This window comes from Gadus chalcogrammus, chromosome 1, assembly GCF_026213295.1.
Source record: "Gadus chalcogrammus isolate NIFS_2021 chromosome 1, NIFS_Gcha_1.0, whole genome shotgun sequence".
Lineage (NCBI taxonomy): Eukaryota > Metazoa > Chordata > Actinopteri > Gadiformes > Gadidae > Gadus > Gadus chalcogrammus.
In genome coordinates, this window is record NC_079412.1 from 4,358,447 (window position 1) to 4,385,492 (window position 27,046).

Here is a 27,046-nt window from a genome sequence, read left to right on the forward strand (position 1 = left end):
AACAGCGCGCCATGGGCTCCGCAGCAGCGCATGAGGAAGTGATCTCAGCATGGCTTTAATTTCCTGTTCCAACGTATCGTCAGGACGGGCAGAGGCCGTGCGATCCGGGTGTAGGGAGGTCTGAAAGATGCCCGTTTGTGGATCCATGCATTAAGGATTTAACCATGTTTTTCTGGGACAGTTCGGCCGCGGGGGAAGAAGCGTTCATATCTGCGGCTGTGAAGACGAGCAGCGACGAGGTAACGTTAGCACGCTAAGCTAACGCGTAACTTAAACCAAAACAGCTGAAAACTAACGTTAGACTGATTGTTTTGGATGTGTTGGACTATGTGGAGGGTTTGCATGTAGTTCAAATGCTGGCTTAGGTTGTCGGTGTCATGGGTTCTGTGTTTGTTCCTGCCTGAAACTGACGCTGGGAGCTGGTAGTAGTAGTTTCTCCAACTAGTGGTCTGACAGTGCTGCACCGAGCCTCGGATTGACCCGACCACCACTATTGGGTGCTATATAGACTGCATTTATAGTATAACATACTTTAATAAGCACTCGCCACTCAAAGTGCTTTTCACTATTGCCTGACATTCAACCATTCATTCACACATGCAAGGCGACAGTTAGCTCGTCAGGAGCAATCAGGGTGAGATGCCTTGCTCAGGGACACCTCGACGCTCAGCTAGGATGATCCGGGGATCGAACTAGCAACCTCCCGGTTACCAGCCTACCCGCTCTACCTCCTGAGCCACATGTTGTAGCGGTCAAAATCACTGCTGGGTTGTAGTGGTCAAACAACCAGTGCTAGGTTGTGGTGGTCAAGTAACCAAGCAATCCGTTAAATTGTCCTTTTAAGTGTTTGTACTTTTCCCTCAAACTAAGCCCCTTGTAGATATACCATTAAAAAAAACAGCTATTTCCAGTTAGCATAGTCATTTACCACATTAACAATGTCGAGACAGTTTTTCTGATGAATTTATTATTATCTTTATCATAATACTTTTTCTTTAAAAGATAAGGTCATTTCTAAGTGACCCCAAACTTTTTAACTGTAGTGTACCTGTGTGGAAATATTAGACGTCACACGGATTGGGTTTTATATTTCCTTGCAGCATTGAATACATCTTTTTTGTTCTGTTTTATTGAGCTTCATATACAAATCCGCTGTACATGTGTTTTTGCGTTGTGCTATTGGGACAGATTGTGAGTGGGGAGGGCTGTGTGTCTGCAATCCAGCTGGTCTGGATGAGTCAGGGCAGATTTACTCTCCTCATAAGAAGATTACATGCCATGCTTAAACACACAGCAAAAATCAGCACTCTGATCTCTAACATGAAGATGATTGCAATGTTCAATGTCGACCCATAATATCGTTGTCTGATAAGATTTACAGTTGGACCCCCTTTTACAGTGCTGTGTCAAAAATAAGTTAACCGTGCAAAACTGTTTGCTAACTCCTTGCAAGGGCTTGGATTCAGGATTTGGATTCCACCAATACTGTTATTTAATTGATATGAATGTTTTTCCTTTTTTGTCCTTGGAACAAAAAAGGAAGGCCAACAAATTAATGTTTAGTTGTGTGGACTTAAAACACAGGCAGCATGATATTGATGCTATAACCGGTTAAATGAGAGCGGCAGATATGGGAGTCTTTTACAGTTAATAACAAATAATATGGCATAACAATGTGTGAAAAGAACATGCACACACGCACAATTATTATTATTTTTATTATTATACATTCTGATTGTTTTGGGGTTGCATTCAAAGAATATCTTACATTGTAGATCTGAACAAGACATCGAAGTGTTTGACCCATTGTGCAAATTGAGAACAAGGTGTACACTGCAATATCTATCCTGCATTTTTGTCCTTGTCATAAAATGGAGAGGTTAAACAAAAAATAACAGAAAAATGCTACTCAGGACTGCAGGCCAAGATAGTGGGTGTGAGATAAACAAATAAAAAATTAAATGTAGTCAAAGACGAAGGCATCTAGTCATACTGAACTATGAATGGCGTAGGTAATGACTTGAGTGAGCAATCAAACCACTGAGACGGTCCTGTTAAACCTACCTTTTTTGATCGGGCCAATTGGTGTGCCAAGTTAATTTGCTACACAAGATATGGCGAGTACCTTCAACAAGAAGTTATTTACACTTGCAGTATTATATCCAGAAAGTGTACTACAAAGTACAACTAACATTTCAGCAACAGTCTCAATGTGTTTTTATTGTCTCTTGGTAAGGTCAGCTCCCTGTTTTTCAGGCATTTTAAAGTTAGTTTGGATAATTATTACATGCAATTGCGTGTGCCAAGGTGCAATTGTTCTAAGTTCAATGACTAAAGGCACAGCATTTATTTCTAAGATTATTTTCACATAGAAAAGTAGGCTGAATGTTTTTATGTTAGGTCACTGAGAAAAGTAATGTTCTTCCTGCATTTAAATATGCCAGTCTCTCGATAAAGGTGGTCTACACTTATGCCACCATTTCGCTGATCTAGTTTATAGGATGCAGTTACTTGCCTGCATCTCACTGAAGAATGGGCAGCAATCGCTTTTGTATTTTCTTTTAAAGTTCACGCAAAAAAATAGAAGGCGTACACTACTATTCAAAGGCATTATTCGGACATGCACATTTTTGTTAAGGGCTAGTCATTCCTAGCGTCAGCTGTAGCGTAAGGCCCCTACAAAGAAAGACCTGGTCAAACGAAGACATAGGGTGTCTCTATGGTCTTCCTCAGGGGACTCCCGCAGAGGCTACATCTCACTAGGGGTGGGAAAAATAATCGATTCTTCGATGCATCGCGATTCTCTCTAGAAAGATTCCGTCTCGATGCAGATAAATTAATAATCAGAATTATTATTTATTTTTTTATATATATTTATTTTTTATTTGTTCGCCTGCTGCAAAATTCTGTTCGCCGGAGAGGGATAATTTTTGTAATTTTTAAATGATTGAATGTGTGTATTGTAGTGTGTATTGGCCAATCTGATTTGTCTTGACACGATTGCGATTCAGCCTACGCATAGCATGCACGCAAACTCACAGCCAGACACAAGAACTCCTTCTAATTTAAGAGCAGCTTTTTCTTTAATGACATAGAAAAGAAAACCGAAACCTATGTTTTACATACTTCCATATTGTGTTGTAATGCAAGCTGCATTGATTATTTCATTGTTTATAGAAAGTCATATTTGTGACAAAAGCTTTTTCTCTATTAAAATATTAGATAAGTTAATTAATCTGTTGATGTCTTTAATGATCATCACAAAAGTAGGAAGTGATTAGCAAACTCTGAGTAGCAAACTCAGATGTATTTTTGAAAATCACGCATGGAAATGTACATACAATTTTTTGTTCCATCAAGATGCATCGATAATCGTTTTAGAATCTTATCAACCTCATAATCGGAATCGAATCGTGAGGTGCCAAGAGATTCCCAACACTACATCTCACCCAGCCATCGTAGCTATGTGCCATACCTTAATCATTGTCAGGATGTCTAACCGGAGACTATCCCACGAGGATCCCCTTCTTGGTGCTCAACCCACCCAATCTGCGCTACCCAACACACTACCTTCACTGACCTTGAACTGGTGGGGGGGGGGGAACTGCCAATTGGCTGGTTAGAAGGCGGACCCCATCTAATCCCTCGCCTCCCTCTTGTCTTGACTCAACTTCCTGGCCCTTACAGAGACTTGGATCACTCCAGAGAACTCTGCCACTCCTTTTGCCCTCTCCCCCCCAACTCATTCCTACACACCCCAAGACCATTGGGGCGAGAAGGGGGGACTAGACTCCTCATCTCGCCGAAGCGGTACTACCAGGTCCTTCCACCTTCTTAACCCTAACCCTAACCAAGCAAACACCTGACCCCTTGATCCGATCCTCTCCTCCCTTCTCCAAGCAGACTCGAGCGACACCATGCCATTCCTCACCACCATTATCAACTCTCCCTGTCCCTCTCACCACCCTCCCTCACTTTAGGCCTTATTCCAGGGTCCTTCAAGACTGCTTTGTATCCAGAACACTGCATGACTCGTGTTCAACCTACCTAAATTCTCCAATGTGAATCCCCCTTTTACGTGACCTCCACTGGCTCCCTGTAGTAGCTCGCATCAGATTCAAAACAATGATATGAGCCTACAAGGTGCTCAACTGTCTCTGCCTATCCACAAGCGTTATTCAGACTGCACTCCCCAGCTTGAGCACTCTCTCTCTCCATCGCTGAGAGTAAGCGAAGATCGCAAAAAAAACGAACAACTCTTCTCTGTTTTGGCACCACAATGGTAGAGCGAGCTCTCTGTAAAAGACTCAAGACTCACTTGTTGAGAGTACACCGGGACTCTGCATAGCCTCCCTCCTTATCCCACTCCTCCTTTAGTCTCGTAAAAACAGCCCACTTACGCACTTATTATGTCTGTACGCCCTGGCACTTAATGTACCCACTTATTGTATGTTTGTACTTCATGGCACACACAAATTGTATTTTGTAGCATTTTATCATCTTTGTTAAACACAGGCAATAGGTTAACCTAATAATTGTAAGTGCTTGGCACTTGTTCTATGAACATCCCTACAGACAGTAAGGATGATATATTGATAGATCGCTGTTGGTACAGTAAGTTGCTGTTGGTAAAGTAAGTTACTGTACCGACAGCGATATATTTGACCTTGGGTGTCTTGAAAGGCGCCTCTAAATTAAATGTATATATATTGTTTCTCTTTCTTCTGACAATTTTACTTTCGCTTTGAATAAAAGCGTCAACTAAATGTAAATATAATTCTCCCTGCTTATTCCTTCTGATTTAGTTGGACTAAATGGCTACTCCACTGCTTTAATTGAAGATGAGCAAGGGATAGTTCTTAATTAATTCTGTCTCTAAAAAGCATGAATGAAGCATAATGCTGCAAATGTAAAACAAGGCTTTTGTGAAGCCTAGACGTTCCAATTTCAAAGATCTGCCAAAGCCGTGCTATATTAATCTGTGCATGTTTTACACTGCCAAATATGCCTGTCTTATGCACTCCCTTTTCCCGGCATGGTCCGCGCGTTTACACTAATATACCGGCCTGAGTTCGCACCCCAATTTACCCTCTCGGACCCTACATATACTTGGACTTCTCCCTCGGCCGCCAGCTCGGCTGCAGCCGGGTTGCTCCGGCGGGGGGAGCTCGGCGGCATAGCTCCGGCGGAGGAAGGGATTGTAATCCCGGAGCTGAGCTGCCGGGACTGCCGCCAGCTGGCGGCAGAAGTTTGTTAATGAAACAAATACATATATTCATTTTCTACAAATGTCTTTTTTGTAGCTAGAAAGCCAATGAAAATAGCATGAATAGTGGGTCTGAAAACCTAGGGTGAATAATAATACTAATAATAATAATAATAAAAAATATATATATATTATATTATAAAATAATCTTCATTATCCTCCACAATAAGGTGATATGTTTTATAGGGGCTATCTGGGGCAGCACTGGGTTTATTTACCAGGCTTCCCCAGTTTACAGTAATTTGTAAAAGAAACAACCATATTTCACAGTGGGGGAATCTGGGATTGGAATCGGATCGGCTTATCACACACAAGAAGATGGGTGCTCAACGTCGGCGTTAAAACACCTGATCTGTCCATTCCCACATACCTTGGGATGCAGATCATTCACAAAGACAATCAATGGTTCATCTGAGCTCATTTTCTGTCCAGGATGCAAAGATGGAAAGGTTCAATCGATTACCCAGTTCAACTGTAATTATTTTGATGATAATTCATAATCATATCTTTTGTCAAGTAGAAAATCACAAACATGTGATCTGTAAACCATTAGAATTGTTACTATTGCATTTATCGGTTTATCCCGATTATAAAATGTGTACTTGCGTTGCGTTCCAACTTCCAAGCTGCCAAACGTTTCTTAGCTGCTTATTTGACATTAGTGCCTCTATTTATGTATATCTATTACATTGTACGTATAGTCAAATGTTCCTCCATAAGGAGAGGGGGAAGAAAGCATCCAGAAGGATCAGTTCTGCTTGCTGTATCTTTGAGCTCTATCTGAAACTGTCCTTTTTGTATGGATGTCTCTAAGCCACACAACGATGGGTGTGTCTGTTCCGGGCTCCCTGTAGCTCCTTGTAGCTCCTTGTTTATGTTTATTCATTAAGCTTCCTGGTATTCTCATCCTTACACAATGAAATTAGTATATTTTTATCATGCATATGAAAGCATTCTTGAGTAACATTCTGAAAACAATTGCATAAAAGGTACAACAAAGTGTCCTAGTTTCTAAACTTGTGCCTTTTCTGTGTTGCTCTCCTCTTATTGCATACTGTTCTATATTTAGCTTATATAAGATAGGACAATATATTGTCTTTTATTTTGAAGCAACAGTAAATATTTTAGCCTATTTTGCTGCCTGAGATATAAGATGATAATGGTGACATGAAAATTCAAAATCAGAGAAGAGCTGCTGATTCTGAGTCAGAAGAACTGGAACTAAATATAACCAGTGGCTTCCAGCTGAACAGAGCTCACCCATAACTGGGATTTTCATCCTTGACCCCTCTTTTTTTTTGTTGCTGTTCTTACTACATGATTTCAAGCATTTATTTTTTTAGGTTTCCAAACGAATAACCAAATATTTGGTTGAGAAAACAAGAAAGAAACAACGTGGACTCTTAGTGTGTATCTTTTACTGCCTGTAAGAGTAGCATTTTGATAACGCATAACAGCAGTATCACGTCAGTGGCTTTCGAAACCACTCATCATTCCAACTTGGTAATGGCAGAGCTTCAACACAGCCTTAAACACAAGGTTTCCAGAATACAAGAGGAGGCTTACTACCAATTATCACAAAGTAATCAGGTTGTTTAAACATTTTGCAAAGTTTTGAATAAATTAAATAAAATAATAATAATTAATAAGCAAAGCATTCGAATACAAAATTGAGGAATAATATTCAAATATTCAGACTCAACCCTGCTATTTTGCCATCAATTTTGATGATTTTTTTGAAATAGAACAGATTTAAGAATTGGGTCCAGGTTGAAACATGTCAAAGTGTTCCTCTTAATGCTCTTCCACATGTCCTCCCCAGTGACTGCCAATGGACAGCTCGGTCACCCTGTGGCAGTTCCTGCTCCAGCTGCTGCAGGACGCCAGCAACAAGCAGCTCATCTGCTGGACCAACGAGGAGGGGGAGTTCAAGCTGCTGCGGGCCGAGGAGGTGGCCCGGCTGTGGGGCGCCCGCAAGAATAAGCCCAACATGAACTATGACAAGCTCAGCCGCGCCCTCCGCTACTACTACGACAAGGTGCCGCGCGCGCGCGTGTGCTTGTGTGTGTGTATGTGCGTGTGTATGTGTTCTTCTGCGTTGTGCGCTCTCACGGTTGGATGGAGGAAGACTATACGAGAGTTACTGTCTTTACTGTAGTTTTTGTGTATAAAAAGAAAGTAATTTGACCTTTAGTAACCATTTTTTTTTTCAATCTCCTAGTTTGACGTTAGTTACTTTTCAGATCGGGCTCTGCTTCAATCTGAGGATTAGTAGATAATACCCTCAGAGAGGGCATGGAACTCCCCAACGCCAATGTCACAGAGTAAATGCAAATGGTGTACATTTGCTTGAGAAGATGCATGCTCTTTGTAGGCTTTTTGCAAACGAGCAGCATTCTAATTTCCATATGAGTGTCCTTATGGTGCTCTGTGTGTCTCGCTCTCTCTCTCTCGCTGTGCCATAGTCTGCCTCCCACTCTGGCTGTGGTCCTGGCTCTAAATGCAGCCTGCTTCTGTGGGCGTTCAGGGTTGGGTCTGCTCCCTGGTATGTTTGGCAGCAGCATAATTGTCTGCTTAACTTTCGCACAGGCAGGAAGGAGTGAAAAGGCACTGCTTTTGAAGCTCTCCTACACTTTTTGTTTGTGGGGAGTTGACTCCTTGACAAGCAGGACAACGCGCAGTTCTTTGGAAAAAGAGTTATTGAATGCAGTTTTAAATGAAGGTTAAACCCTAAAACAACAAATTTGAGATGAAATATGATTTAATGGGTTACATAGTACTACTGCTATGGAATGATTGTGTTCCAATTTGCAAGTTCATTGCACAAAGTTGAGTTTCTTTTTAATAATATTTGAATAGGCACTCCAATTGCCCTAGTTGGGTGTAATGCATTCGATTGCATGCATTCATTGTTTCAGCCAGTTTTGGGTTACCGGGTCACCTTGTGGCTACACCCCCCCCATCAATAGGATTGCAGCAAGTGGAGCATAGCAATATAGCCTAACCCTTAGGCTTATACTTAATGATAGACTTCAAAGAGCCATACCTGTGTCATTTTAGTATTTATTGCCTTGACTGAAGACGAGTCCAAGTAGCTGTCGTCACACCTCCTATTAAACTGCTCAGACGCCTCATATTAAACTCTTTACTGCCATTCATGCATGTTTGAGAAATCGGTAGGCTAGAACTCCCATTGGTAGAGGCTGGTGTTATTACCCTTTATGAATGAGAACAGGCTTGAAAGGTTCCAGGTTGACGGGCCTTTTCAACTAATTCCACAACAATCTATGGAATGTTGTTTATTTTGGATTGATTGAGCTGTTCTTGCCCAAACCTGTGTACAACACTACAGTCTTTCTGTCATTGACTGATTTGTCATCAAAGCAAACATACTACTACTACACTACTATAAGGTGTTTTTCATAGTTTTGATCTCTTCCCTATCCATCCCTATATTGTTGAAAATAGCAAAAACAGCTAAAGTAAAAAAATGTAATAAAGTATTTAGTTAGGGTTTAGTCTAGGGCCCGACCGATTTATCGGCCTGCCGATTTAATCGGCCGATTATAGCCTTTTTGAAAATAATCGTCATCGGCCAAAAAGACGCAGATTACAACCGATGTTTTTTTTTTTTTTTTTTAATGTTATTGCGCTTAGTATCCTGCAGATTGCGCTCCTACTCGCCTTGCTAACTAACAACTTTAGCTGGAGTAAAAAAGAGGAGATCGAATTTTACCGTACAACATGAAAGCACGCTCGCTCAGGCAGCTGCGCGCTCACCTCACCAATGTACACAAGACGCGTTGTTTGAGCATGTTGTGCCTGTTTTTCTTTAGGTCCCAGGCCATGTTAATTTGTTATACTGTAGACTCTAACGGTGCGACCATACTGCTCAGCACGCACGTGTTAGTCACTGCTCACGAGCGCAGCACATTGGGAGTTAATTATTTATTTTACATTTTACATTACACTCATTTTTGACTGTAAAGGTATTCTAAAACAATCAAAGGTTCTGCATTCAATTCACATATTCGTCCAAAGTGTTTAAAGTATATTTAAGGTATCAAAAACTACGTTTTATATGCTTTTTTTAATTTATTCTTTTAATCGGCCGATTAAATCGTAATCGTAATTTTTCTCTGAAAATAATCGGCATCGGCATCGGCATCGGCACTCAATAATCAATATCCGTCGGGCCCTAGTTTAGTCACATAAAAAGTTAGAGTCAACACGTTAAAAGTCTGGCATACATCCTGACAAACAATCAACTTGAAATCAGCTGCTTCTATAGCTAAAATGCTATGGCTCCATAGACACGGTATCATCTTCTTGTTCATTGACCCTTCGTCTGTCCCTCCTCCTCCTCCTTGGCCACAGAACATTATCAAGAAGGTGAATGGCCAGAAGTTTGTCTACCGCTTCGTGTCGTACCCGGACATGCTGACGGGGGACACTGGAGCGCGGATGGAGGGGGGCGAGGCGGCGGCGGCTTCAGCAGGCCTCACCCCGCTGTCCGAGCAAGGGGGGCTCGACGGGGCCCCACTGGACGGTGAGCTGTGCGACCGGGACCAGAGGGCCAGAGCGGCGGGCCAGAGCTCCGGTGCGGCCAAGCAGTCCAACCGCAACGACTACATCCACTCGGGCCTCTACACCTCCTTCACGCTCACCTCGCTGCAGAAGGGCCGGCAGCTCTTCAAGTCTATCAAGATGGCCGACCCGGCGGAGAAGACGGGTGACCGGAGCTCGGGGGGCCCCCCCACCCCGACCCACGCCAACGCCGCCCCCCCGGGCCCCGGGCCCCCCTCCCCTCCCACCTCGCCTCAGCAGCAGCAGCAGCCCTCGGTGTCGCCGACGGTCATACGCTTTGGAAACGCCCAGCCCAAGCCGGCCGCGCCCTCGGACACGCCCCCTCCGCAGGTCACGGCGGAGCCCGGAGCCTCGTCCAATCACACCATGTATCCCCTCCAAGCCCCTCCCCCAAGGGCGGATGACATCCTGGCGCACTCCTCGGCGCTTCCATCTCAGGCTGTGTTCTACTTAGAACAGCTCCGCCCCTCAGAACACCACCACCATCACCACCACCACCATCACACCCATCCGCAGCAGCAGCATGTTGGCCTATCACAGCTGGCCTCCCGGGGCACCTCCCCCAATCGGCTGCCTGACTCCTCCCAGGAGCTGGTGATTGACAGCGACCTGGAGTCCATATCCTCTCAGTCTCAGGAGATGAAGGCCAGTGTACAAATACTAACCACGCACACACTAGCTTCCTGTTACATACTAGCTGACTGTTACACACTAGCTGTTTGTTACACACTAGCTGCTTGTTACACACTAGCTGATTGTTACACACTAGCTGCTTGTTACACACTAGCTGATTGTTACACACTAGCTGCTTGTTACACACTAGCTGATTGTTACACACTAGCTGATTGTTACACACTAGCTGCTTGTTACACACTAGCTGCTTGTTACACACTAGCTGATTGTTACACACTAGCTGCTTGTTACACACTAGCTGCTTGTTACACACTAGCTGCTTGTTACACACTAGCTACATTTAAAACACTAGCTACCATAAACCTCTCAATTGAAACACATGCTATATGTTAAAATGCATATTGCGTTATACCCATTATAATGATGCAGTCATTGAATTGGTTTGAAATTGTGGTTCAGGTTTGAGGAGCGTTCAAGGTGTGCATTAATTGGTCCCCCGCCTGGCTATCGAGCCAGAAGGCTAAATATACGCCACTCATTAAACTGGCCTGAGTGGAACATCATTTTCTGATGCTAAATGAACATCTTGGTAAAAATATTCTATCAAGATTGTTTCTTCAGGCAGGATCACGATCCACATCTTCGGGCCGTCGGTTTTCTATAGTGTTTGTTTGCTGTGCTAAATGAAATGTAGTACGCTGACATGCATCATCCACATGTCATTTAAATGAGTATTCGGCCCTTCGCTAAATACTTTCTTGGATGTTGGGCCAAAATCAATGAATGTCGTCAATCAGTCAACACAGTGACTTCATGATTAGGAAGACAGTAGGACAACAGTGGCCTGTCCCTAAAGGCGAGAAGGGAACATACGATTAAAATGAGAACATGGCACCGAACTTAATCTAATTGAGTTGGGTGAATTATATGTGGGATATCTTTTCACTGATGCTCTTATTGGATGACAAAGGTATTGCTTGGCCTCTACTACTATCCATTAGGAATTGGGTTTTTTATGGATTTTGTGTTGAGAAAAACATTTTTTACTTGCACTCTTTACTTGCACTAATCTTTGAAATTTCAGTGTTTTAAATGAAATTCGCCTCACAACATGGTGTTATACTAAAGGTGTCCGAGAAGCTTAACCCTCACACGGACGTGGATACCAAAAATGAACCACTGCTCAGACAGAGCTTCTAGATACACACACAGCGTTGCGTTATACTATAGGTGTCCAGGAAGCCTGACTCTTATTGAAGGTACTAACCCTTAGTGAAGTAATGGTGATTTAAGATTCGGCAGAGAAAACAACTTTGGAAGCATGTATGAGCCGTTCACCTTAACTGCTAGAACGTCCTCTGTAGCACGATACTAACAAACTCTCTTCGAAGGCATATTGTGCGGACATGTTATCGGCCCTGATCTAAAATCATCATATTGCACGCCTCTAAATCCAAGATGTCTGTTATTCACATCAAAGGTCCCATTTCATGCTTCTATGGTTCATTAAATGATGAAACATAGAAGAAATGAAATGTACCCCTAAATTAAATAATTTAGGGGTACGACTATAATAGGGTTACATGCCTGTGTGTTAGAAATAGCCCTTATTATTCTCACTGTTAAAAAAACGTTCTGGTTTGTATTGTGTCGCTTTAAAGCCCCCCTCCAGTGTAGCCCAGTCTGCTGTGATTGGTCAGCACGCTCCCTCGGTTGCGATTGGCGCGACGCTTTGCACATGTGTCAGCAAATTCACACCCCTGAGAAGTTGTCCACATTGCGGGTAGCCGGGAGGCGGGACCTCTGCACTTCAGCACCGCCCACTGCAGTCTGACGTCACACTGTTAGTAAATTAAGTTTGAGGGTAAACAAGCTGTTTCACATACCTATCGAGGGCGTTCTCGGGGCGCGAATACTCTCCCTGGCTCGGACTACGATTTTCCTAGCTCAGCAGATGTTAAACATGTATACATGCGTCATATAACAGTCCAAAGTAAAGGGAGAAGTCTAAAAAGCATGACATCCCTTTCTAACACGACTCCCTCCACCCCCTGCAGGCGGACAGCGGTGGCTCCATGTCGGGGGGCGACGCCGACAGCAGCATGTCGTCCATCTGCGGCGGCCCCGCCTCCGCCGCCGGAAAGATGCGCAAACCGCCGAAGGTCCTGGAGCTGAGCGCGCCCACGCTGCTGGTCACCGCTTCGGACTTCTCCCCCATGAACATCTGCAGCCCGTCGCTGCCCACGGCCACGCTCACGCCCGCCATGCTGCAGGTAGGGCCAGGGGCAACGTCCGAGGCAACGGGGGCCTTTTACTATAGTGACAAATGTTATTCTTCCAAGTTAAAAATATATATATATGAAGGGAATGGGTGTTGGGAGCTGTTTTATTCATGCTGTTAAGGGTTCATGCCTCTCTGAGGTCATGATTAAGACACAAATATGTACAATTCTGACATAAATATAATCAAAGAAAATAATGTAATCAAGCAAATGCTGAGTTGGTCAAAAACTCACCTTTCAGAAGTTGTCGGTGCCAAAATCGTGGCTGAGGTCACCACCGTCGCTGAGCTGTATTTGTTGTGGGAGTCCGAGGAACGTAGGAAACACAAAGCACACACTGAAACGATGACTTGGTCATCCATGTTCTTTCTGCCTCTTTGCGTCCTCCTTCCAGTAACGTCGGGTCAAGCTCAATGCTGATTGGCTATCGCGGCTAAGCGCCACGCATAGGAGCGTAAAAAGTTAAATTTTTTGAACTCTGCGCCTAGGTGCGTTGGGCGCGTAAGGTGCGTAAAAACGCGGCTAACGCACCTAATGCGCTAATTAGCGCATGTAGCGCATCTACGCGCCTAAACCAATGGTTCCATATGCAATAATGCCGATTTTCTACGCCTCTTACGTGCCTAACGCATTTGGTGTGGCCGTAGCTTTACACACAGTCGATTATTGTTCAGTTCCGTTCCACAATCTCTGAAGGGTTAAGATCTGTGAACCTTAATACAGATCATGGATAGTGTATATTATGTAGGTGAACTGACTACCTAGCTGGTGTATGTACCCTGTTAAAAGAATACATACACTCAAATATCCCCATCAATAGCCATTCCCCTATTTTCTTATTGCTGACCCTATGCCGAATGATGTTCTTATTTGACCCACAGTATGCATGGAGGTATGTTTACAAGGCTGTTTAGACTGCTGTTGTTGTGTGTAGCCCATATTCCTAAAATAATAACATACAGTCAAATACCCAGAGGGGGAATCTATCACAGCTATTCTGCACTGGTTGATTCATTTAAGATGGTTATGATATTGCCTTTGGACTAATCAAGCCAGTGAGTTTAGTTAGGAGTTTTAGGGGTGAACTGTAAGAAAACTCAGCCTTGTACTCATCTAGGCCTGGACATAGTCGGCTGGGACCGGCCCACAAGGTTTTGTCCCGGTATGCCTGATGACCGGTACACCACTGCATAGCGCAAACTAAACAGCACCCCCAGGTTTTCCCTCTCCACCTCCAGAGGGCAGTGGTGTTGTGTGGCATCGCTGTCCAGCTCCGTCAGCTGAACACAAACATCCTGTTTGCACAAGGTCTATTTGCAATTGGGTGGCATATCGAAGACCAAATGACTGCATGTGCCCTTGTCCATCCATCTTATTAAATTACCTCGCTGTCGTACGCTCTCGTTCTCTCCCCGCTCTTTGTGTGTTTAACAAAGGGGAGGGCCAGCTCACTGCATTTGTTCATGAGATCTGTGACCAGACCACTGGCTTCACATCCAGGCCTTCTGCCAAAAACAGGCCTGCTTAGCGTTTTTAAAGATGAACCCACAGCAGGTGAGCTCAGTCGTACAAACCGTGACTGCAGGGAAAAGGTGGCTGCTGGTTCATCGCTTTACTTAATATAACGAGGGTTGGCGTTTCTGCCTGCCCCACGCCTCACCCCCTGCCCACCTCTAGGCTGCCGTCACCTGATCTTGTTATCATTTCATCAACACTTGGCTCTGTGATATTGGAGATATTCAAGTTGTGAATTCAAATAAATCATTTGTCAATAATAGCTTCTCTTCTAGAAAACAAGTTAAAGACCAAGCGGGACAAGGTAGTGTGTGACTGAGTTAGGTTTAGGTGTGTTGTTGATGAAGTGTCTCACTGTGACCCTCCCCCAGACGCCCACCCTGCTGCTCACCCCCAGCCCCCTGCTGTCCAACATCCACTTCTGGAGCACCCTCAGTCCGGTCGCCCCCCTCAGCCCGGCCACGCGGCGCCAGGGGGCCCACCTGTTCCAGGTCAGACCCTCACTACCACACTACACACTACACACTACACTACACACTACACTACACACTACACACTACACTACACACCACACACTACACTACACACTACACTACACACTACACACTACACTACACACCACACACTACACACTACACACCACACAATACACACTACACACTACACTACACACTACACTACACACCACACACTACACTACTACACTACACACTACCACACTACACACTACCACACTACTACACTAGACACTAGACACTACTACACTACCACACTACCACACTATACACTACTACACTACTAAACTACACACTACACTACACACTACACACTACTACACTAGACACTACTACACACTACACACTTCCACACTACACACTACCACACTACACACTACACACTACCACACTACACACTACAGACTACCACACTACACTACACACTACCACACTACCACACTACACACTACACTACACACTACACACTACCACACTACACACTACCATACTACCACACTACACACTACACACTACACTACACACTACCACACTACCACACTACACACTACACACTACACTACACTACACACTACCACACTACACACTACCACACTACACACTACACTACACACTACACACTACCACACTACACACTACCATACTACCACACTACACACTACACACTACACTACACACTACCACACTACCACACTACCACACTACCACACTACCACACTACACACTACCACACTATAGAGTGGCGAAGTCACGCCCCTTCCGGTAGAGCTCATGGGACCTATGAGATCGAAAAATATGAATGGGTGTCAATGGAGAGAAATTCATTATTTTCTGCTCCCAGTCTTTATATGCCCTGGATTACACATATGTTGTTTGTGGATTTAAATGATAATTTTGCATGCAAAGAAAACTAAAAATTTCGTGAAGAAGTTTGATAATTTTAGGTTTTACGTGAGGCCGCTTTGTGAACTACAGCTCTTCGCTGCTCTCGACGCATATGATATACGTCACCACACCCGCACTTGGAACTCGGCACAGAGATGGCACATAGAGATGGCACATAACTACAACTCTCCACATGCCCCGACTTATAGTGGTTTTCTCCTCTTTCTATGCTTTTATCCTCGCCTTGAAAAAAAGACACACTAAATACACACTACCACACTATACACTACTACACTACCACACTACACACTACCACACTACTACACTACACACTACACACTACCACACTATACACTACTACACTACCCAGGGTAGCCGCGGGGTCTTAAAAGTCTATGATGATATGTTTTCGTAGTCAACCGGACTGTAACACAAGGGGAAAATAGGGGGCGTTTTGCGTGTCGGCGTTTTGCGTAACGTCAGAGAAAGTCTCATTTATTGGAGTATGCGCGAACAATACTTTGGGTTTTCGCGCCGGCAATCTCAACAAACAAAATCAGTCGAGAGGAGACGCCACATCATGGGGTAGCAGGGCTCTCAAGTCTCACGCATTCGGCGTGAGACACACGCAATTCGACCCATGCACACGCTCACACGCCACACTTCGTATTTCTCACGCAGAGAAATTACCAGGATAGCGCCCACCAACTTGCGCCACTATTTAACAGTGTAACAGGTAGGAATCAAATGGGTTCCCCTTACGAAGGGTGACCAGATGTCCTCTTTTGCCCAGACATGCCCTCTTTTTGAGACACTTTTAAAAATAAATGTATCCGGGCGGAATTTCAAAATCGTCCGGGATTTTATTAAAGCCTCATACATGTTCACATTGAATTTGCGTTGCGTTCCTCTGGGTCGTTCACAAACTACTTAAGCTACGCCCTCCCCACCTCAGTTCTGTTCGCTTTGCATTGCTGGAAGTGAGTAGGGGGAGTGGTTAAGTAGAGCCTTCAGATTGGACGGTTTGACTTTAGAGTTACCGTCATGTTTTGTATTTCTTTTTTTGTTGCCATTATTGTTTTATAGGGACAAACATTAACACATTTCTCCTACAGGGGATTGATAAAGTTCTATCTATTGAACAGAAAGAAACACTTGGTCATACTTTACACACTTTTTACCACAGCATTGGCCTACTGAATGCCACAGATATATTTTAAGCATTGGACTGAATGACACATAAATATATAATTATGTTTTTGCATGTTTGCAACGTTTAAAAGTTCAGGGAAAAGTTTAGCCTCTACTGGTGTTGCTTAGGCCAATATCCTTTTGAGGCAGTGTTGTTTCCGAATATTAGTGTTAAGGGCCAATAATGCTTACTATCATACATTAGTCACCATGTCTGTGGACGGGTTAGGGTTAGGGTTAGGGTTCGGGCTGGCTCCATACATTACGAAGGAGTTAGTAAAAGAGGTCAACGAGGCAAGTGGTGGATTCATTGAAATGGTTGAGGAAATTTGAATGCTGAGAAACTACAGTAATTTGAAAAGAGTTTGTTTGTTTATATTTTATATTGTGTGTTGAAAGTTTGATATTTAAACCAAAAATACAGCTCCACTTTCACACCATCACTTTGTGTATTGTTTTTTTAATCTTTTATTATCATTTCTGGGTAAATGGTCTTAAGAGATATCAGGCCTCTAGGCTTTGAGTAAGGCCCTCAGTTTGGCTCTTTGATTGGTGAGTGCACACTTATCCTTTGGCACATTCATTAATGTATTGACATGAGTGTTTCATATCTTCCAAAAAAACATGAATAACATATTCACGACCGCGTTTTACGACTGCTTAATGGGTGCGATGTAGGTCTTAATTTTTATTGAAGTGGTCTTAAAAAAGTCTGAAAAATGTCTTAAATTTGGGTTGATCAAACCTGGGGAAACCCTGACTACCACACTACACACTACCACACTACTACACTACACACTACACTACCATACTACACACTACCACACTACTACACACTACACTACCACACTACACTCCACACTACCACACTACTACACTACTACACTAGACACTACTACACTACTACACTACACACTACTACACTACTACACTACACACTACTACACTACACACTACTACACTACACACTACACTACTACACTAGACACTACTACACTACACACTACTACAATACACACTACTACACTACACACTACTACACTACACACTACTATACTACACACTGCTACACTACACACTACACACTACTACACTACACACTACTACACTACACACTACACTACTACACACTACTACACTACACACTACACACTACTACACTACACACTACTATACTACACACTACTACACTACACACTACTACACTACACCACTACACACTACTACACTACACACTACACTACTACACACTACTACACTACACACTACCACACTACTCACTACCACACTACACACTACAACACTACTACACTACACACTACCACACTACACACTACCACACTACTACACTACACTACACACTACCACACACTACCACACTACACACTACACTACACACTACCACACTACTACACTACTACACTAGACACTACTACACTACACACTACTACACTACACACTACTACACTACACACTACACTACTACACTAGACACTACTACACTACTACACTACACACTACTACACTAAACACTACACACTACTACACTACACACTACTACACTACACACTACACTAGACACTACTACACTACACACTACTACACTACACACTACTACACTACACACTACTACACTACACACTACACTACTACACACTACTACACTACACACTACTATACTACACACTACTACACTACACACTACTACACTACACACTACTACACTACACTACTACACACTACTACACTACCCACTACACTACTACACACTACACACTACCACACTACTACACTACACACTACCACACTATACACTACTACACTACTACACTACCACACTACCACACTACTACACTACACACTACCACACTATACACTACTACACTACCACACTACACACTACCCACTACCACACTACTACACTACACACTACCACACTACACACTACCACACTGCTACACACTACACTACCACACTACACTACACACTACCACACTACTACACTACACACTACACACTACTACACTACACACTACTACACTACACACTACTACACTACACACCACACTACTACACTAGACACTACTACACTACACACTACTACACTACTACACTACACACTACTACACTACACACTACTACACTACACACTACTACACTACACTACTACACACTACACTACTACACACTACTACACTACACACTACACTACTACACACTACTACACTACACACTACTACACTACACACTACTATACTACACACTACTACACTACACACTACTACACTACACACTACTATACTACACACTACACGCTACACTACTATACTACACACTACTACACTACACGCTACACTACTATACTACACACTACACACTGCTACCCATCACTGATCACTTTTCCACACAGATAACCACTGTTTGTGTAGTGGTTTTGGACAGCGTGTAGGTTGTTTTGAGGCTTAACTTATGTTATGAATAGCCCACTTTAACATTTAACAAGTAATTTAAAGACAGACCTTATATTTGAATTAGTTTACTCTATACATTTCTTTGGGTCGCGCTCCATCTTGTCTCTTTTTCCAAGCAGTTGTTGCTGTATTAAGGTTGTTCCAACCAAGCCAAAGGAAGTCAATGAGCTGAGTTATACCTGGGAAACCTGCCCTACTTATTCAGCCTTTGTCTTTCTTCTGATCCTTCTTTAAGCATTGTACAAATTGACTTGAGGTGTATGGCCAGCAGGTCGATATACTTGTTTAATATTCTGGGAGTTGTCAGTTTAGAAAAGTTTGTTGACATGGCTGTTCCATGTCCTTATAGGACTTTTGGGAGAGAGGTGCGGGATGGCCTGCTGTTTTTAGTTGTAGGATGTATCAGTTATAGGAGGGGATTGGAATGATCAGCATTGATTGACTACAGATATGTCCAGTTCCTTTCAAGCTAGAAATGGTACACCTTGTGACCTTGTGTCGCTTTGGGCTTGGATCCCCCAACTAGACACAAAGCGTCCGTTGACCTCTGACACTGCAACTCGTGCCATGAAAGAAATTGCTTTGACTATATTGTACCTTGTCTAAATATCCGTGTCCGGGAGCCTTTGCGTACGCGCCAGTTAAGATAAGAGTGCATCCGGGCCTATGCGTGCTATCTCTTTCATGTTCTTCCAACACATCCTCCCCCTGGCTCACCCTCTGCCCTCCCCCTCCCTGCATGACTTGTGTCCCCAGTTCCCGTCCGTGCTCCCGCCGCAGTTCCAGATCCCCGTGCACAGTCTGGACGGGACCAACACGCCGGGCCCCATCTCCCCGGACCCCCAGAAGATCTAGGACCGGGCCTTCAGCGGCCCACCCGGAGACGACACCAGACATTCCCTCGCGCTTCGGGCCTGCGACACGAGACACTGACCCGAGCTGGGCTGCAGGAACACAAATACCGCCATGCGACGCCACCTCTTCCTCCTCCTCCTCCAACACGCCCCGCTGGTGCTTGTAAGTTGGGATGAAGCTAATGGCGTCGCTGACACCGAGTCCACACCTCAGTGGGGGGGAGAGACGTGAACTGTCTGTCAACGTCCGTCACCACCACTGGACCTCTTGGTTCTCAGGACGGCATTTACAGAAGAACATCATTCCCCGGTCATAGTATCGGATTACTTTCTCATGGCTCGCCACCAACAAAAGAAGACGTAAGGTGATCCATTGCAGTGGTCAGTTCAGTTGTGATTGGGACACTGAGTTGGGCTTTTGATGAAGATCACGGTTTGACTGGAAGCCGGTCATCGCTGTCCACACCCGAACCCCACCTTGTTGTTTGTGCGTTTGTGTGTACTGTTGAACGGCATGTCTGCGGAGAACAACCTGCTTTCTCAAGTGTAATCCCCAAGTTCAAACGGCAAGAGGATCCAATTGTTCTTTGTGGGACATGCAAGTTATGCTCATAATGCACCGAACAATCAACTCCATTCACAGCATAATCCACAACTGAAGTGACATGACTTCATGTCATGAGTTTTAGACTCCTTCCTATATTATTTTTATAACTGTGTTGTTTTGTAATTGTTATAATTGTGCTTTGGTTAAAATGTGTGTTTTACCAGCTGACCTTAACCTTCCCACTATGCCCTTGCTAAAGGGCAGAACTTGATTGTCCTACATTGTATCTATGTACCTATGTATCGTTTTATGTACAGTCTTTACTCTGAAGTTAAATGTCAAAACGTTGCCAAGGTTGGCTGCCTTCAGCACAGCAGTCAAAACTGGCTTTATATTCGACCATGGCCCAAATCCAGCTGATCTTGTTCACTAAAAGCAGTTGAAGATGCGTTATTCGTAGCACTTAAAGTCAATTAAGCAAGGAATCGAATTAACCCCCTTATTTTGTGTGTATTTCTCTCTCTCTCTCTCTCTCTCTCTCTCTCTCTCTCTCTCTCTCTCTCTCTCTCTCTCTCTCTCTCTCTCTCTCTCTCTCTCTCTCTCTCTCTCTCTCTCTCTCTCTCTCTCTCTCTCTCTCTCTCTCTCTCTGTGTGTATAAATATGTTTTTTTCAGTGTATATTCTCTGGTTTGCAACAAAGAATCTGTGGTGCTGCCCTTTTCTTAAGCACTTAACGATTACACGCACCAGGAATAAGATCAAATCTCGCTGTTTCTGACCTGATAGTAGACGTGATGTTTAATGGATGGTCCCTACCTACCTTATGTACAGAAGAGTGCCCTGTGTGTCTCCTGAGCTCTCAGGTATTGCATCAGAGACCGTGGAAAGCCATAACCCCCTACTACTAAACCTTAACCAAAAACCTGGAGAGCCCTGGCGGGGGGCTCGCATCTCGACTGCCTAGCCTTAACCTCTCCCCCCTCCCCTGGGGGTCTTTAACCACCGGACCCCCGCCCTGAGGACTGTTTCCGCTCTCCGGAGACCCATTTTGAAATGGTCTCCATGCCATTTGTATACCGGTGGATATTATTGAGCCATTACCGATGTGTGTCCCTTTATTAGCGTCTCTGTCCAGGCCCTGTTTGTAGCGTGTTTAGAGCCATCGATGTCAGTCTGTTCCTGTATGTAAGTGGTTGTTTACATGCAATGCTTGCACATGATCATACGTGACCCTTACCATTGATCCAGCCCAGGAAAACGATTACCAGCAACCATTTTTCTTCCTCCAATTATATAAAATCCCCCCCGTCCCCCCCTTAAGCCTACCATCTGTTATGCAGACGGGTGCCTTAACACAGACTTTCTCCCAAAGCGACATCCCGAACCCCCATATAGTGTAGTTCCTCTGATCAAATTGCCATGGAAGAGTTTATTGACAACCTATATTTGTATGTTATTGTCTATTAGGTTGTTCATATGGCACACACATGTTGTTGCTTCGACCAAACCAGAACCAGTGGACCTGGTCCCTTTTTTTGGTTCTTTCCAGCAGAAATAGGCCATTACCTTCATACAACACAGCTCATGTGTTGTGCACTTAACGGATCAATTGTTCAGCAATATGCCGGCAGCATATTTCCATAATGAAGATTCATGTCCCTGCCCCCCTTATCTCCTGCATTTATCTGTGTGGTGCCACATGTACTCAATAACGTTTTTTGAATCAAAACTGTGTGTGTCTTGGTGTTTTGATTTTGTAAAGCCCAGCTAGGGAAGTGGTGGCTCGGCCAGGGTTTCTGTTGCCAGTCTTAACTCTCTGATGTGCGGCCGTGTTGTCAGCTTGTGTTTTCCTGAATGTCATGTTGATGGTGTGAGAGTAGCCACTGGCTTCTGAAGGGGAGATGTAGGTCTCCCGGCGGCCAGGACTCAAACCTCTCTCAGTCCTTTTGTTCCGGCTCTCTTTAGACTGTTTCGATGCTGTTAGCTTGCTATCCTACATATTGTAAATGCAGCGTTCGGAGCGTTTACACTTGATATTTTGGGATTCCTGTAGTATTGGATTTGAATCACTTTTTCTAGAAGTTAAAGAATGTATTCAGGTTAAACGATGCTGTTGGTAGATTTTGACATTGGAGCCAGAAGTATACCATCCAAACCAATGTAGGCTATAAATATGCACAAAGAACTTTATACGCTAAAGATAAACGTTCAAATTCAACTTTTTATAAAAATGTTACCGTATAGATTTACATTGACACGTTGTGTATGGCCGGAAACAAGCTTTGACCTATTTTATCTATTTAAATAAAATTGTTAGATTATATTGTACTTTTGCATTATATTTAAAAGAAACGATCAAATAGCCGTAAGATGATTATGATACCTATCTTCAATGCCCGTTCTGTTGTACAAAGTGCATGTTTGATTCAATAATATAGTTGACTGTTCATATTTCCGTGAACTTTCCCTTTTTCGATGTAAAAAACAAAAAAAGTTTTACATTTGTTGAAAAGAAATGACTTCATTACTTTTGTCCAGTTCTCTTTCTTGTTAAGTTTTAAATGTTTACCAGCTGACGTGCCATATTGACATGTGCGTGAAAAGGAGCATTTAGCTATTTCTACTCTATATGAGTGATTAAACACAAGTTCTCAGCCATTGTGTCCCATTACTACAATATCCAACGTTAATAGACCTCTCAACAGGTCGACATCAAGAGGTCTTAGAAGAGCTGCAAAAGGAACCAAATCTCCTCATGTTTTAGTCTTGAAAGTAGAATGAATAGTGAATACATAGCCTTTTTGTTGAAAGCTTCCTGGTTGAGGGCTGGATAGTGGATTGCTTCAGTGTCGACTCCCTGCTGAGAGGTTCCTTGTTTGATCCCAATATCAGTCAGCCTGTAAACATCATAGATTAAGCTGCTTAGGGCCTAGCTGCTCCTTAATGATCTGAAAATGTCCCTTTGGAGATATTTGTCTCCTGAATGAAAGTTATATGAAGAGATAGTAAAAAGTACATTTCTCCGTTGGCCACTTGGAATGGCCAATGGAGTTATTCTTAAGAGCTCAACCCGAATCGTGCCAGGCTAATAAATTACAATCACACCCTTAATATGTGACCACAAAAGTCACTTCCCAGCTCCTCCTGAGTCATGTCCACAAATACTTATCAACCATAAAAAATGGATTTAGTGCTCGTCATTTTTGTCAGGGATACTTTTCTGAGTCACAGCAAAGTGGAATATAATGCAACAATTCGATAAAAGTTGTTCTTTGACATTCACCCCATAGATGACCATTTTGTATGCTGCATGATACATTTATTACAAATAATGGGCATGAAACATGGAAAATAACAAAAATAACCCATGTGTTTTGTCTTTTGAGGACTTGTGCTGGCTGTCAGGGGCCTCCTGACCTCTGAATGTCTGTTGCGGCGACGTCTTTGGACGGTTCTGTGAGGACAACCCAAGTGGACCTTCAGGACTCTCAGTGACAACACTATCATTCATCTCATGGAAAAATTGGTGCAGGGAAGGTTCTATACAAAGTTTAGCCTCTCCAGTATCCATCTCCACACCTGAAAACTAGTACTGAATAAAAAGTGTTATGTCAGAAATACCCCTTATTATTATTGCACTGTTCATTTTTGCAAAACCAATTACGACCTATCACAATTTCTGTTGTGATTGGTCGAACACTTCAAAACTGTTTTCACACTACTATTACACAAGAAAGTTTGAGCGCAAACAGCTGTTTCCCGCACTAATTGAGGGGTGTTCTTCGTGGTGCGAATACTCCCCCTGGCTTGGACTTGATTTTTCAAGCTTAGTAGACCATGTATACCTGCGTCATATGATATTCTAAAGCAAAGGGAAAAGTAGAAAAATAATATAGGAGTGATACTACTCCTTTAATAATAGATCAATAATTAAAGGCCTTCCAAACAGTAGTATTGTATTGTATTATAGTACTTAACTGTGTAGCAACTGCAGTAGCTGCTATCATTGCTGTAACACGGGGAATTGGTTAGCCTAGCGACGGTTGTACTTGCACTTGGTTCTATCCTTTCTGTACCGACAGCGACATATTGATCAGAATCAGAAAGGATTTATTATTTATTTATTTTTATTTATTATTTTGATGCACTTCTTATGACAAATGTACTTATTGTAAGTAAAATTGATTTGGATAAAAGCGTCTGCTAAATGCCCTTAATGTAAATGTAAATGTAAATGTAAATGTAAACAGTAGGCAAACCAAAGTAGGCAAATTGTCTCATGGATAAAAAATATATATATTTGATGCTATTACTGTTGTTTCGCGAGTGAGGGTACTATGGAGCGTGAGATTGGCCGGAGAATCGGAGCAGCGGGGGCGGTATTGCATTTGCTTTACCGCACCGTTGTTACGAAAAGGGAGCTGAGCCGCAAGGCAAAGCTCTCGATCTACCGGTCGATCTTCGTTCCTATCCTCACCTATGGTCATGAGGGATGGGTGATGACCGAAAGGACGAGATCGCGGGTACAAGCGGCTGAGATGAGTTTTCTCAGAAGGGTGGCTGGCGTCTCCCTTAGGGATAGGGTGAGAAGCTCAGCCATCCGTGAGGAACTCGGATTAGAGCCGCTGCTCCTTTACTTAGAAAGGAGTCAGCTGAGGTGGTTCGGGCATCTGGTAAGGATGCCCACTTGGCGCCTCCCTTGGGAGGTGTTTCAGGCACGTCGAGTGGGGAGGAGACCTCGGGGAAGACCCAGGACTAGGTGGAGAGATTATATCTCAACACTGGCCTGGGAACGCCTCGGGTTCCCCCCGTTAGAGCTGGTCAATGTGGCCCGGGAAAGGGAAGTCTGGGGCCCCCTGCTTGAGCTGCTCCCCCCGCGACCCGACCCCGGATAAGCGGATGACGATGATGATGATGATGATGCTTTTACTGTTATTTCTCACATTTAGCTTTTTCGAATAAATCAATAACATTTCTAGATAATCAGAGACGGTATCTACAGGGCAGGGGACTACAGTACCTTTCTGAGATTTGATGTGTAGATGATGCAAGAAGAGGAGCACTATAAAAATGCCAAAGGCCAGGATAGCTACAATGATGTTAGACAGCAGGAAGGCGTAGCTGCCCCGATGCTGTATCCCCTACATGGTGCCAGACAAAAGGGTCATACAAAAGGTAACAGGGACACACTGGTACCTCAAACACACATAAATCCACATTCAGTATGCAGTCGCTCAAGCATGCAGTACAGACTCCACAAAGTCTGACCAGCAAACCCAGCAGCAAACTAGCTGCAGACCGAATGACACGAAGTAATTTAGCATGACAATATATAACTGCTGTTCCCAGTTGATAAAATGTTTCTGTTCCTGCTGCGGATGTGAGCATTAGATGAAAAACCATCAATGAGGTAGAGGTGCAGTCACTCACTACACACCCAACGCCTTACACAACCGCCTTCACGAGGAGCTACTGTACTATGTGCTTCCTTCTCCGTCATTCTGATACAGTAAATCTTTTGTTTCTTTTTACATGTCTGTAAAAGGGTTGTGTTTCTGTCCCTGGAGGCTGATCAGTGGTTTCCATCCAGTCCTCATCACCGTGAGGGCTATGCTGGTGCAGTCCGCGCAACGTGTTACTCGTCATGACGCAGACATGTTCAATCATGTTTTGGTCATTCTACTACCGCTTTTTGCAACTGCGGATCGAGTCAAAATAAAACATTGGGTCACCCTCTTAACATGATGTTGTAGCTTATTTATGGAGTGTGTAAGGGCAAGAGCATCCGACTCAGAAATACTTACAGGTAGACTGGTTATAGAGTTGGGCACTATCCTTCTTTCCATTTTCTTGTTTTCTTATTGACATATATTGCTGACATAAACGTGATTAAAGTTGGACTTGGTGTAAGGTGTAATGGTAATATTGGATTTCCCATTGGCTCATCTCTGAACAAGGAAAAGACTAAGTAATGTCTAGCTGCAGGTGAACAAGCCTTTCTCCAGTCGTTTTTTGCACTCCCTAACAGACTCTATGCACAAGAAAATCATTAACCATCGATATCGCATACAACACTTATGCCAATCTAGAGATCTTGTCTTGTTCACAAGGCTATGCTGCAGCTGTTAACATTGACATTGATTCAAAAGAACATGCGTTCTTTTGGGACACATACCAGTAGTACGCCAGGAAATGGTACACACTGTAGTGTATAAATGTGTATTTCATAGAATACTGGTGCAGATGCAGTTCTGGCACGAGTACAACCTAAAAATATACAGCCTTCCTTATAAGTCTCAAT

The 27,046-nt window shown here is 43.5% G+C and overlaps 2 protein-coding genes across 2 annotated transcripts in view; one reads left to right on the plus strand and one right to left on the minus strand.

Moving 5' to 3' along the window:
• Positions 1-24,953, plus strand: elk4 (ETS transcription factor ELK4). The gene is made up of 6 exons (XM_056612170.1): positions 1-239; positions 7,089-7,304; positions 9,644-10,498; positions 12,544-12,759; positions 14,655-14,774; positions 20,102-24,953. Exons 2-6 carry the CDS (start codon positions 7,098-7,100, stop codon positions 20,198-20,200), a joined length of 1,497 nt encoding a protein of 498 aa, XP_056468145.1. The 5' UTR covers positions 1-239; positions 7,089-7,097; the 3' UTR covers positions 20,201-24,953.
• The window catches only part of mfsd4aa (major facilitator superfamily domain containing 4Aa), a 25,266-nt gene continuing 20,309 nt past the window's right edge, over positions 22,090-27,046 (minus strand). Inside the window, exons 9-10 of the mRNA XM_056612062.1 lie at positions 25,766-25,886; positions 22,090-24,199 (exon numbers count right to left, since the gene is read on the minus strand). Coding sequence (XP_056468037.1) covers positions 24,147-24,199; positions 25,766-25,886 — 174 coding nt within the window. The 3' untranslated portion in view covers positions 22,090-24,146. The remainder of the gene's footprint in view (positions 24,200-25,765; positions 25,887-27,046) is intronic.